Genomic DNA, 13,945 nt, shown 5'->3' on the forward strand with positions numbered 1-13,945 from the left:
TCTTTCCCTGTTTATCTCTGTCTCTGTCTCTCTCTTTTCCTGTTTATCTCTGTCTCTGTCTCGTCGAGTATTCTTTCCCTGTTTATCTCTGTCTCTGTCTCTCTCTTTTCCTGTTTATCTCCGTCTCTGTCTCTCTCTTTCCCTGTTTATCTCTGTCTCTGTCTCTCTTTTCCTGTTTATCTCCATCTCTGTCTCTCTCTTTCCCTGTTTATCTCTGTCTCTGTCTCTCTCTTTCCCTGTTTATCTCCGTCTCTGTCTCTCTCTTTCCCTGTTTATCTCTGTCTCTGTCTCTCTCTTTTCCTGTTTATCTCCGTCTCTGTCTCTCTCTTTCCCTGTTTATCTCTGTCTCTGTCTCTCTCTTTCCTGTTTATCTCCATCTCTGTCTCTCTCTTTCCCTGTTTATCTCTGTCTCTGTCTCTCTCTTTTCCTGTTTATCTCTGTCTCTCTCTTTTCCTGTTTATCTCCGTCTCTGTCTCTCTCTTTCCCTGTTTATCTCTGTCTCTGTCTCTCTCTTTTCCTGTTTATCTCCGTCTCTGTCTCTCTCTTTCCCTGTTTATCTCTGTCTCTGTCTCTCTCTTTTCCTGTTTATCTCCGTCTCTGTCTCTCTCTTTTCCTGTTTATCTCCGTCTCTGTCTCTCTCTTTTCCTGTTTATCTCCGTCTCTGTCTCTCTCTTTTCCTGTTTATCTCCGTCTCTGTCTCTCTCTTTCCCTGTTTATCTCCGTCTCTGTCTCTCTCTTTCCCTGTTTATCTCCATCTCTGTCTCTCTCTTTTCCTGTTTATCTCTGTCTCTGTCTCTCTCTTTCCCTGTTTATCTCCGTCTCTGTCTCTCTCTTTCCCTGTTTATCTCTGTCTCTGTCTCTCTCTTTCCCTGTTTATCTCCGTCTCTGTCTTTCTCTCTCTGTTGAGTGGGTCATCCGTGTGGTTAATATAGGCTGTTTTCCCTTCTCCCCTCTCCCCCTCCCCTGTAGGGGTGCCGATGTGGGGGAGAGTGAGTTGGTTGTGTCTGGCGATGAGCTTGCTGATGGGGGACTGGAGCGGGTGTGTCAGGAGATGGAGCAGGGAGCCGGCAGGCTGGAGTCTCTGGTGTAAGTATGTCCCCTGCTGTGTACCCTGACTTCTGCTGGGGGCAAAGTTTTGGAAAGAATTATAAGGGATAGGATTTATAATCATCTAGAGAGAAAGAAATTGATTAGGGATAGTCAACACGGTTTTGTGAAGGGTAGATCGTGCCACACAAACCTTATTCAGTTTTTTGAAAAGGTGACCAAAGAGGTGGATAAGGGTAAGGCAGTTGATGTGGTGTATATGGATTTTAACAAAGCGTTTGATAAGGTTCCCCATGGTAGGCTACTGCAGAAAATGCAGATGCATGGGATTGAGGGTGATTTAGCAGTTTGGATCAGGAATTGGCTAGCTGATAGAAGACAGAGGGTGGTGGTTGATGGGAAATATTCAACCTGGAGTTCAGTTACAAGTGGTGTACCTCAGGGATCTGTTTTGGGACCACTGCTGTTTGTCATTTTTATAAATGACCTAGGTGAGGGTGTAGAAGGATGGGTTAGTAAATTTGCGGATGACACTAAAGCTGGAGGAGTTGTAGACAGTGAGGATGGATGTTACAGTTTGCAGAGGGACATAGATAAGCTGCAGAGCTGGGCTGAGAGGTGGCAGATGGAGTTTAATACGGAAAAGTGTGAGGTGATTCACTTTGGAAGGAGTAACACAAAACAGAGTACTGGGCTAATGGTTAGTTACTTGGTAGTGTTGACGAGCAGAGAGATCTCGGGGTACATGTGCATAGCTCCCTGAAAGTTGGCACCCAGGTTGATAAGTTTGTTAAGAAGGCGTACGGTGTGTTAGCTTTTATTGGTAGAGGGATTGAATTTTGGAGCCGTGAGGTCATGTTACAACTGTACAAAACTCTGGTGTGGCCGCACTTGGAGTATTGCGTACAGTTCTGGTCGCCGCATTATAAGAAAGATGTGGAGGCATTGGAAAGGGTGCAGAGGAGGTTTACCAGGATGTTGCCTGGTATGGTGGGAAGGTCTTATGAGGAAAGGCTGAGGGACTTGAGGTTATTTTCATTGGAGAGAAGAAGGTCACGAGGTGACCTGATTGAGGCATACAAGATGATCAAAGGATTGGATAGGGTGGACAGTGAGAGCCTTTTTCCTCGGATGGTGATGGCTAACACGAGGGGACATAGCTTTAAATTAAGGGGTGATAATTATAGGACGGATGTCAGAGGTAGGTTCTTTACTCAGAGGGTAGTAAGGGCGTGGAATGCCCTGCCTGCAGCAGTTGTGGACTCGCCAACTTTAAGAGCGTTCAAATGGTCAGTGGATAGGCATATGGGTAACATTGGAATAGTTTAGGTTAGAGGGTCATTAGATTGGTTCCACTGGTCGGCGCAACATCGAGGGCCGAAGGGCCTGTACTGCGCTGGAATGTTCTGTTGAACCGTCCCTGGGGTCTGCCAGTCAGTAAACGGCCTCTGTCTGTCTGTCAGGTTCAGTGATATCCCCTTCACAGACAGCGGTCTGAACCTGCTCCGCTGTGCCCTGTACACAATGCCACTCCTCAGGAAACTGGACCTCAGCAAGACTCAGCTCCAGGACGGGATGGCCAATCTACTCCTCAACTCACTCCGAACATCAGACTGCAGGATCGAGAAACTCTGGTACATGGAGCAGCCTCAGCTAACACGCATGTGAACACGTTTAACACGTATGAGTGTCAGTGAGGGGGTGTGAGTGTCAGTGAGGGGGTGTGAGTGTCAGTGAGGGGATGTGGGGGGGTGTCAGTGAGGGGTGTGGGGGGGTGTCAGTGAGGGGGTGTGGGGGGGGTGTCAGTGAGGGGGTGTGGGTGGGTGTAGATGACGGGGTGTGGGGGGGTGTCAGTGAGGGGGTGTGAGTGTCAGTGAGGGGGTGTGAGTGTCAGTGAGGGGTGTGAGTGTCAGTGAGGGGGTGTGGGTGTAGATGAGGGGGTGTGGGTGGGTGTCAGTGAGGGGGTGTGGGTGGGTGTCAGTGAGGGGGTGTGGGTGTCAGTGAGGGGGTGTGGGTGTCAGTGAGGGGGTGTGGGGGGGGTGTCAGTGAGGGGGTGTGGGGGGGTGTCAGTGAGGGGGTGTGGGGGGGTGTCAGTGAGGGGGTGTGGGTGTCAGTGAGGGGGTGTGGGTGGGTGTCAGTGAGGGGGTGTGGTGGGTGTCAGTGAGGGGGTGTGGGTGGGGTGTCAGTGAGGGGTGTCAGTGAGGGGGTGTGGGTGGGTGTCAGTGAGGGGGTGTGAGTGTCAGTGAGGGGGTGTGGGTGGGTGTCAGTGAGGGGATGTGGGGGGGTGTCAGTGAGGGGGTGTGGGGGGTGTCAGTGAGGGGGTGTGGGTGGGTGTCAGTGGGGGGGTGTCAGTGAGGGGGTGTGGGGGGTGTCAGTGAGGGGGTGTGGGTGGGTGTCAGTGAGGGGGTGTGGGTGGGGTGTCAGTGAGGGGTGTCAGTGAGGGGGGTGTGGGTGGGTGTCAGTGAGGGGGTGTGAGTGTCAGTGAGGGGGTGTGGGTGGGGTGTCAGTGAGGGGTGTCAGTGAGGGGGTGTGGGTGGGTGTCAGTGAGGGGGTGTGGGTGGGGTGTCAGTGAGGGGTGTCAGTGAGGGGGTGTGGGTGGGTGTCAGTGAGGGGGTGTGGGTGGGTGTCAGTGAGGGGATGTGGGGGGGTGTCAGTGAGGGGGTGTGGGTGGGTGTCAGTGGGGGGGTGTCAGTGAGGGGGTGTGGGGGGGTGTCAGTGAGGGGGTGTGGGGGGTGTCAGTGAGGGGGTGTGGGTGGGTGTCAGTGGGGGGGTGTCAGTGAGGGGGTGTGGGGGGGTGTCAGTGAGGGGGTGTGGGGGGGTGTCAGTGAGGGGGTGTGGGTGGGTGTCAGTGAGGGGGTGTGGGTGGGTGTCAGTGAGGGGGTGTGGGTGGGTGTCAGTGAGGGGGTGTGGGGGGGTGTCAGTGAGGGGGTGTGGGGGGGTGTCAGTGAGGGGGTGTGGGGGGGTGTCAGTGAGGGGGTGTGGGGGGGTGTCAGTGAGGGGGTGTGATGAGCAGCAGTGGGCCATGTAGACCTGTCTGACTCTGCTGTGTCCTGTCTACAGGATGTACAGTAACAAACTGACCCATCGCTGCTGTGGTGAACTCACAAAACTGATTTGCGAAGACCGAGCTCTCACTGACCTCAACCTGAACGATAACCACCTGGGGGACAGCGGAGTGAGAGCTCTGAGCGAGGCTCTCCGTCAAAACAGCTGTAAAATACAACAACTCCGGTGAGTACCCCTGACTACACCAGGAGAGGGACAGGGAGAGAGGGACAGAGAGAGAGAGGGACAGAGAGAGAGAGAGGGACAGAGAGAGAGAGAGAGAGAGAGAGGGACAGAGAGAGAGAGAGAGACAGAGAGAGAGAGAGAGACAGAGAGAGGGAGAGAGAGAGAGAGAGGGAGAGGGACATAGACGGGGGGGGGGTGGGGAGAGACAGACAGAGAGACAGAGAGAGGGATAGAGACAGAGACAGAGAGAGGGAGAGGGACAGGGACAGGGACAGGGAGAGGGAGAGAGGGACAGGGAGAGGGACAGAGAGAGGGAGACAGAGAGAGAGAGGGAGAGAGGGAGAGGGATATAGACGGGGGGGGAGAGACAGACAGAGAGACAGAGAGAGGGACAGAGAGAGGGAGAGGGAGAGACAGAGTGAGAGAGAGGGAGAGTGACATAGACAGGGGGGGGGAGAGACAGAGAGAGAGACAGAGAGAGGGAGAGGGAGAGGATAATAGGGTCAGACAACACAGAAACAGGCCCTTCGGCCCATCGGATGTGTGCTGATCATTGAGTATCAATGCTGGCCAATCCCATTTACCCACATTAATCTGCAGCTCACTGCCCCTCCGTCAGTTAGAGCTCAGGGTGAATGACTGAGAGTGCCTGACATCCCCACCCCCTCACACACTGTGTCCCACACTCCCCCACCCCCTCACACACTGTGTCCCACACTCCCCCACCCCCTCACACACAGTGTCCCCGCCTCCCCCACCCCCTCACACACTGTGTCCCACACTCCCCCACCCCCTCACACACTGAGTCCCACACTCCCCCACCCCCTCACACACTGTGTCCCCGTCTCCCCCACCCCCTCACACACTGTGTCCCACACTCCCCCACCCCCTCACACACCCCCTCACACACTGTGTCCCACACTCCCCCACCCCCTCACACACCCCCTCACACACTGTGTCCCACACTCCCCCACCCCCTCACACACAGTGTCCCCGCCTCCCCCACCCCCTCACACACTGTGTCCCACACTCCCCCACCCCCTCACACACAGTGTCCCCGCCTCCCCCACCCCCTCACACACTGTGTCCCACACTCCCCCACCCCCTCACACACCCCCTCACACACAGTGTCCCACACTCCCCACCCCCTCACACACCCCCTCACACACTGTGTCCCACACTCCCCCACCCCCTCACACACAGTGTCCCACACTCCCCCACCCCCTCACACACTGTGTCCCACACTCCCCCACCCCCTCACACACCCCCTCACACACAGTGTCCCACACTCCCCCACCCCCTCACACACTGTGTCCCCGTCTCCCCCACCCCCTCACACGCTGTGTCCCACACTCCCCCACCCCCTCACACGCTGTGTCCCACACTCCCCCACCCCCTCACACACTGTGTCCCACACTCCCCCACCCCCTCACACACTGTGTCCCACACTCCCCCACCCCCTCACACACTGTGTCCCACACTCCCCCACCCCCTCACACACTGTGTCCCACACTCCCCCACCCCCTCACACACTGTGTCCCACACTCCCCCACCCTCCCCCACCCTCTGGGTAAATGCACTGTCCTCTGATCCTCTCTAAACCGCTCTCCTGTCTTTGCCGCAGAGGAGGCTGTGGAGGCCGGGTCACTGAGTGTCTTTAAGACAGAGATAGATCGGTTCCTGATTAATAAGGGGATCAGGGGTTATGGGGAAAAGGCAGGAGAATGGGGATCAGAAAAATATCAGCCATGATTGAATGGGGGAGCAGACTCGATGGGCCGAGTGGCCTCATTCTGCTCCTATATCTTATGGTCTTAAACCCAAACTCTCTGCTGAGACACTCCAGCCGTGGGCAAAAGATTCTTACAATCCATCCTGTCCATCCCTTTTGTACACAGCTATCAGATCCCCCCGCCACAGCCCTCTCTGTCCCAGAGAAAACAATCCCAGCCTCTTTCCCCACTCTCTGTCCCAGAGAAATCAATCCCAGCCTCTCTCCCCACTCTCTGTCCCAGAGAAAACAATCCCAGCCTCTCTCCCCACTCTCTGTCCCAGAGAAAACAATCCCAGCCTCTCTCCCCCCTCTCTGTCCCAGAGAAAACAATCCCAGCCTCTCTCCCCCCTCTCTGTCCCAGAGAAAACAATCCCAGCCTCTCTCCCCCCTCTCTGTCCCAGAGAAAACAATCCCAGCCTCTCTCCCCCCCTCTGTCCCAGAGAAAACAATCCCAGCCTCTCTCCCCACTCTCTGTCCCAGAGAAAACAATCCCAGCCTCTCTCCCCCCCTCTGTCCCAGAGAAAACAATCCCAGCCTCTCTCCCCTCTCTCTGTCCCAGAGAAAACAATCCCAGCCTCTCTCCCCTCTCTCTGTCCCAGAGAAAACAATCCCAGCCTCTCTCCCCCCTCTCTGTCCCAGAGAAAACAATCCCAGCCTCTCTCCCCACTCTCTGTCCCAGAGAAAACAATCCCAGCCTCTCTCCCCCCTCTCTGTCCCAGAGAAAACAATCCCAGCCTCTCCCCCCTCTCTCTGTCCCAGAGAAAACAATCCCAGCCTCTCTCCCCACTCTCTGCCCCAGAGAAAACAATCCCAGCCTCTCTCCCCCCTCTCTGTCCCGAGAAAACAATCCCAGCCTCTCTCCCCCCTCTCTGTCCCAGAGAAAACAATCCCAGCCTCTCTCCCCTCTCTCTGTCCCAGAGAAAACAATCCCAGCCTCTCTCCCCCCTCTCTGTCCCAGAGAAAACAATCCCAGCCTCTCTCTCCCCTCTCTGTCCCAGAGAAAACAATCCCAGCCTCTCTCCCCTCTCTCTGTCCCAGAGAAAACAATCCCAGCCTCTCTCCCCACTCTCTGTCCCAGAGAAAACAATCCCAGCCTCTTTCCCCACTCTCTGTCCCAGAGAAAACAATCCCAGCCTCTCTCCCCACTCTCTGTCCCAGAGAAAACAATCCCAGCCTCTTTCCCCACTCTCTGTCCCAGAGAAAACAATCCCAGCCTCTCTCCCCACTCTCTGTCCCAGAGAAAACAATCCCAGCCTCTCTCCCCACTCTCTGTCCCAGAGAAAACAATCCCAGCCTCTCTCCCCTCTCTCTGTCCCAGAGAAAACAATCCCAGCCTCTCTCCCCACTCTCTGTCCCAGAGAAAACAATCCCAGCCTCTCTCCACTCTCTGTCCCAGAGAAAACAATCCCAGCCTCTCTCCACTCTCTGTCCCAGAGAAAACAATCCCAGCCTCTCTCCCCTCTCTCTGTCCCAGAGAAAACAATCCCAGCCTCTCTCTCCACTCTCTGTCCCAGAGAAAACAATCCCAGCCTCTCTCCCCCCTCTCTGCCCCAGAGAAAACAATCCCAGCCTCTCTCCCCTCTCTCTGTCCCAGAGAAAACAATCCCAGCCTCTCTCCCCACTCTCTGTCCCAGAGAAAACAATCCCAGCCTCTCTCCCCTCTCTCTGTCCCAGAGAAAACAATCCCAGCCTCTCTCCCCCCTCTCTGTCCCAGAGAAAACAATCCCAGCCTCTCTCCCCTCTCTGTCCCAGAGAAAACAATCCCAGCCTCTCTCCTTACAGCTCAGATCCTCCATCCCAGGCTCCATCCTGGTGAATCTCCTCTGTACCCCCTCTAGTACAATCACCTCCTTCCTATAGTGAGGTGAGTGGAACTGCACACAGTATTCCAGCTGTGGCCTAACCGCTCTTTTCTAAAGTGATACGAGGAATTCCTGTGTTGTTTGAGATCCGACCCCCTACGGTGGTGTCATCAGCAAACTTCAAATCGAATTGGAGGGGAATTTGGCCACACAGTCACAGGTGTATAAGGAGTTTAGTGAGGGGGCTGAGAACACAGCCTTGTGGGGCACCGGTGTTGAGGATGATTGTGGAGGAGGTGTTGTTACCTGTCCTTACTGATTGCAGAGTTTGAGAAAAAGGGGTAAATGAGGTGAGGAGGAATCGAACCCGGGTCCCTGGCGCTGTGAGACAGCAGTGTTAACCCACTGTGTCACCGTGACCCCCCCCGGGAATCGAACCCGGGTCCCTGGCGCTGTGAGACAGCAGTGCTAACCCACTGTGTCACCGTGTCCCCGGGAATCGAACCCGGGTCCCTGGCGCTGTGAGACAGCAGTGCTAACCCACTGTGTCACCGTGCCCCCGGGAATCGAACCCGGGTCCCTGGCGCTGTGAGACAGCAGTGCTAACCCACTGTGTCACTGTGCCCCCCGGGAATCGAACCCGGGTCCCTGGCGCTGTGAGACAGCAGTGCTAACCCACTGTGTCACCGTGCCCCCGGGAATCGAACCCGGGTCCCTGACGCTGTGAGACAGCAGTGCTAACCCACTGTGTCACTGTGCCCCCCGGGAATCGAACCCGGGTCCCTGGCGCTGTGAGACAGCAGTGCTAACCCACTGTGTCACCGTGCCCCCCGGGAATCGAACCCGGGTCCCTGACGCTGTGAGACAGCAGTGCTAACCCACTGTGTCACCGTGCCCCCCAGGGAATCGAACCCGGGTCCCTGGCGCTGTGAGACAGCAGTGTTAACCCACTGTGTCACCGTGCCCCCGGGAATCGAACCCGGGTCCCTGGCGCTGTGAGACAGCAGTGCTAACCCACTGTGTCACCGTGCCCCCGGGGAATCGAACCCGGGTCCCTGGCGCTGTGAGACAGCAGTGCTAACCCACTGTGTCACCGTGCCCCCGGGGAATCGAACCTGGGTCCCTGGCGCTGTGAGACAACAGCGCTAACCCACTGTGTCACCGTGCCCCCGGGAATCGAACCCGGGTCCCTGACGCTGTGAGGCAGCAGTGTTAACCCACTGTGTCACCGTGCCCCCGGGAATCGAACCCGGGTCCCTGGCGCTGTGAGACAGCAGCGCTAACCCACTGTGTCACCGTGCCCCCGGGAATCGAACCCGGGTCCCTGGCGCTGTGAGACAGCAGTGTTAACCCACTGTGTCACCGTGCCCCCGGGAATCGAACCCGGGTCCCTGGCGCTGTGAGACAGCAGTGTTAACCCACTGTGTCACCGTGCCCCCGGGAATCGAACCCGGGTCCCTGGCGCTGTGAGACAGCAGTGTTAACCCACTGTGTCACCGTGCCCCCGGGAATCGAACCCGGGTCCCTGACGCTGTGAGGCAGCAGTGTTAACCCACTGTGTCACCGTGCCCCCGGGAATCGAACCCGGGTCCCTGGCGCTGTGAGACAGCAGCGCTAACCCACAGTGTCACCTTAAGGAATGGCGGGGAGGTGGGGATCAGGGATATTGAATTCGATGATCATGGTGATGAGAGGCTGGCAGGCTTGATGGGCTGAATGGCCTCCCCTGCCCCTCGTGTTTGTTTGTGTATTCAGCGGGCCTTTCTCACTGCCTGATCAGGACCTGTGCTGCCACCTCGAGGGATCTACACTATTACACACCAAGATCCCTCTCTCCCCAACAGAGAGAGAGGGAGAGGGAGGGAGAGACAGACAGGGAGACAGAGAGAGAGGGAGAGAGGGAGGGTGAGACAGACAGGGAGAGAGAGACAGAGAGGGAGAGACACAGAGAGAGGGAGAGACACAGAGAGAGGGAGTGACACAGAGAGAGAGAGACAGACAGAGAGAGAGAGAGACAGACAGACAGACACAGAGAGAGAGACAGAGGGGGAGGGGTGAGTAATTTGAGAGAGGTGAAGGGGTGTGAGTTTGGAGATGATGAGGAACACACTGCCTGATAGAATCACAGTAATTAGACGCAGCAAGGATTGCCAAACAGGAAGCTTTTTCCCGGGAAGCTGTACACCCAATTAAACCCTGCCTTCAAATCGCAGCAAAATATACCAGCTCTACTCAACAAGCTGCTCATTTCAACAGCTGTTAAATCACCATGGAAAAAATACTTACAAATCCCACATAACCAAACATCCAACCAACAGACTGGAGGGGCTGAATGGCCTCCTCCTGTCCCTGTGTAACAGGCTCGAGGGGCTGAATGGCCTCCTCCTGTCCCTGTGTGTGTATTAGTGTTTTTGGACAGTGGGTAGTTTGGGGGTTGCCGTTCTCACTCTCTGGTCCAGTTGGGTGTGATTTTCTCGGCCGGTGTTTGTGTGTTTCAGGTTCTGGAATAACGGGCTGACGGATCGAGGATGCCGCGTTCTCCTGTCCGCTATCCGAATGAAGGGAACTCTCACACATCTGGATCTGGCTGGGAACTCCATCACTGACCAGTCCAGCTGTGACCTCCTCTCTCTCATACAGACCCCCACAAGACCACACTGGATCTGGTGAGTGTGCAGGGAAACATCCACAGGCAGCTTTAATACCCACCCAACACACCCCCCCCACACACACACACACACACACACACACACACACCCCCCACACACCACCCCCCCCACACACACACACACACCCCCCCCCACACACACCCCCCACACACACCCCCCCACACACACACACACACACCCCCCCCCCCACACACACCCCCCAACACACACCCCCCCCCCACACACACACACACACCCCCCCCACACACACACACCCCCCCCACACACACACACACCCCCCCCACACACACACAACCCCCCACACACACACAACCCCCCACACACACACACCCCCAAACACACACACACACACCCCCCACACACACACACACACCCCCCCCCACACACACACACACACACACACACACACACACACACCCCACACACACCCCCCCCACACACACACACACACACACTCCCCCCCACACACACCCCCCCCACACACACACCCCCCCACACACACCCCCCCCACACACACACACACACACACACTCCCCCCCACACACACCCCCCCCCCACACACACACACACACACACACCCCCCACACACACCCCCCCCCACACACACACACACACACACACTCCCCCCCACACACACCCCCCCCACACACACCCCCCCCCACACACACACCCCCACACACACACCCCCCCACACACACACCCCCCACACACACACACCCCCACACACACACCCCCCCACACACACACCCCCCCACACACACACCCCCCCCACACACACACCCCCCCCCCACACACACACCCCCACACACACACCCCCACACACACCCCCCCACACACACACCCCCCCACACACACACCCCCCACACACACACCCCCCCACACACACACCCCCCCCACACACACACCCCCACACACACACCCCCACACACACACCCCCACACACACACCCCCACACACACACACCCCCCCCACACACACACCCCCACACACACCCCCCCACACACACACCCCCCCCACATACACACACCCCACACACACACACACCCCCCACACACACACACCCCCCACACACACACACCCCCCCACACACACACACCCCCCCACACACACACACCCCACACACACACACACACCCCCCACACACACACACCCCCCACACACACACACCCCCCCCACACACACACCCCCCCCACACACACACCCCCCCCACACACACACCCCCCCCACACACACACCCCCCCCACACACACACACCCCCCCACACACACACACCCCCCACACACACACACCCCCCACACACACACCCCCCCCCACACACACACCCCCCCCCACACACACACACCCCCCACACACACACACCCCCCCACACACACACACCCCCCACACACACACCCCCCCACACACACACCCCCCCACACACACACCCCCCCACACACACACCCACCCACACACACACACCCCCACACACACACACACCCACACACACACACCCCCCACACACACACACCCCCCACACCCACACACACACCCACACACACACCCCCGACACACACACACGCCCCCCCCACAGACAGTCTGGGAGATATAAGAGGGGATCTTATTGAAACATATAAGATGATTAGAGGTTTAGATAGGGTGGATAGTGATAGCCTTTTTCCTCGGATGGAGAAAGCTAGCACGAGGGGGCATGACTTTAAATTAAGGGGGGGTAGCTACAGGACGGATGTCAGGGGTAGGTTCTTTACCCAGCGGGTGGTGAGGGATTGGAATGCCCTGCCTGCTGCAGTTGTAGATGCGTCTAGTTTGGGGGCGTTTAAGAGATCTCTGGATAGGTTTATGGACGAAAAGGGATTGGTATAGGCTAGTGGGTCATTGTTTTTGTAACTGGTCGGCGCAACATCGTGGGCCGAAGGGCCTGTTCTGCGCTGTAATGTTCTATGTTCTATGTTCTATATCAGAGACTCCCTGAGCCTCCGTCAACCAGGGAGGAATGAAGGAGCATCGCGAAGGGAGAGACAGAGAGACAGAGAGAGAGAGAGACAGAGAGAGAGACACAGACAGAGAGAGACAGAGAGATGTGGAGAGGTTCAGGGAGGGAGTTCCAGAGTTTAGGGTCCCCAGGCAGCTGAAGGCACAGCCACCAATGGTGGAGCGATGGGAATCGGGGGATGCTCGAGAGGCCGGAATCAGAGGAACACAGAAATCTCGGAGGGTCGTAGGAGGTTACAGAGATAGAGAAGGAGGGAGCGAGGGAGGGATTTGAACAGGAGGATGAGGATTGTAGGGGCTAGAGGAGGTTACAGAGATAGGGAGAGAGGGGGTGAGGATTCCAGGCGATCACCCACTGATCCTCCTGTGTTAGTGAAACCCCTTCAGCAGCAGGGAGTGTGTGTGAGGGGGGTGGGCACGGTGAGGGGTAATTATATATCACTCTCACTCCTCTCTCTCTCTCCCCCTCCCGCTCCCTCTCTCCCCCTCCTCCCCCCTGTCTCCCCCCCGCCCCCCCCCCCCCCCCCCCAGCCTCAGGGGGAACAGGTTCACTCCCGCCCGGCGCAGCGAGCTGTTCTCACAGGGATCTGCTGGAGGGATCACAGTCATCGTCAGATAGCCCTGGGGAAAGGGCTGGATGGAAATCCTGTCAGAGAGAGGGTGGGACAGCCTGCCTGTTCCTGACCGAGGCGCACTCAGTGAGGTGCTGTCAGGAAGCCCCGTTTGTGCACAGCAAGATCCCAGGTGTGGCGGAGGTGCAGCAGAGGGCCAGCTGAGCCCAGCAGGCAGCACCCAGTGTTACCGTGTGGAGGGAGCTGGGTTCACTGTGAGGTTGCTGAGGGTGAGGATGTAGGACACTCGATCCACTATCCTGGGGGGTGTGGGGATCCAGCTGTAACCCACAGCCTGTCTCTGTCTCAGTGAATGTTTCAACAATCTACCTCCTGGATTACCGATCACCGTCTCCACTACAGTTCATATGTCTTTAAACAACTTCTTACCAATACATTTTGTAATGATTTTTACCCTGTATTCGGATTCAGTGAATGTTCAGCACCTGTATCCAATCACAGAACAATACAGCTATACAAAGAGACCATTCAGCCCCTCAATCCTCTGCTAGCTCTCTGAACCACTCAATCCCCCTTCTACCCTCTGCCTCACCCGCCATCTCCCCTCTGACCAGATCACAACAACTCGCTGCGTTCATTCTGGATTCTCTGCCAAGACTTGACCCTGATCTCCTGTGTAACAGTCTGGAGGGGCTGAATGGCCTCCTCCTGTTCCTGTGTAACAGGCTCGAGGGGCTGAATGGCCTCCTGCTGTTCCTGTGTAACAGGCTCGAGGGACTGAATGGCCTCCTCCTGTTCCTGTGTAACAGGCTCGAGGGGCTGAATGGCCTCCTCCTGTCCCTGTGTGACAGGCTCGAGGGG

At 56.9% G+C, this 13,945-nt stretch overlaps 1 protein-coding gene across 1 annotated transcript; it reads left to right on the top strand.

Annotated features, from left to right (window-relative positions):
* The first annotated feature begins 971 nt into the window (after positions 1-971).
* LOC145340617 (ribonuclease inhibitor-like) lies at positions 972-13,580 on the top strand. The gene is made up of 5 exons (XM_080185086.1): positions 972-1,086; positions 2,511-2,681; positions 4,108-4,278; positions 10,353-10,520; positions 13,044-13,580. Exons 1-5 carry the CDS (start codon positions 1,052-1,054, stop codon positions 13,129-13,131), a joined length of 633 nt encoding a protein of 210 aa, XP_080041212.1. The 5' UTR covers positions 972-1,051; the 3' UTR covers positions 13,132-13,580.
* The last annotated feature ends 365 nt before the right edge of the window (positions 13,581-13,945 follow it).

Source organism: Carcharhinus amblyrhynchos, unplaced genomic scaffold (assembly GCF_965287045.1).
Source record: "Carcharhinus amblyrhynchos unplaced genomic scaffold, sCarAmb.v2.hapA chromosome_1206, whole genome shotgun sequence".
Classification (NCBI taxonomy): domain Eukaryota; kingdom Metazoa; phylum Chordata; class Chondrichthyes; order Carcharhiniformes; family Carcharhinidae; genus Carcharhinus; species Carcharhinus amblyrhynchos.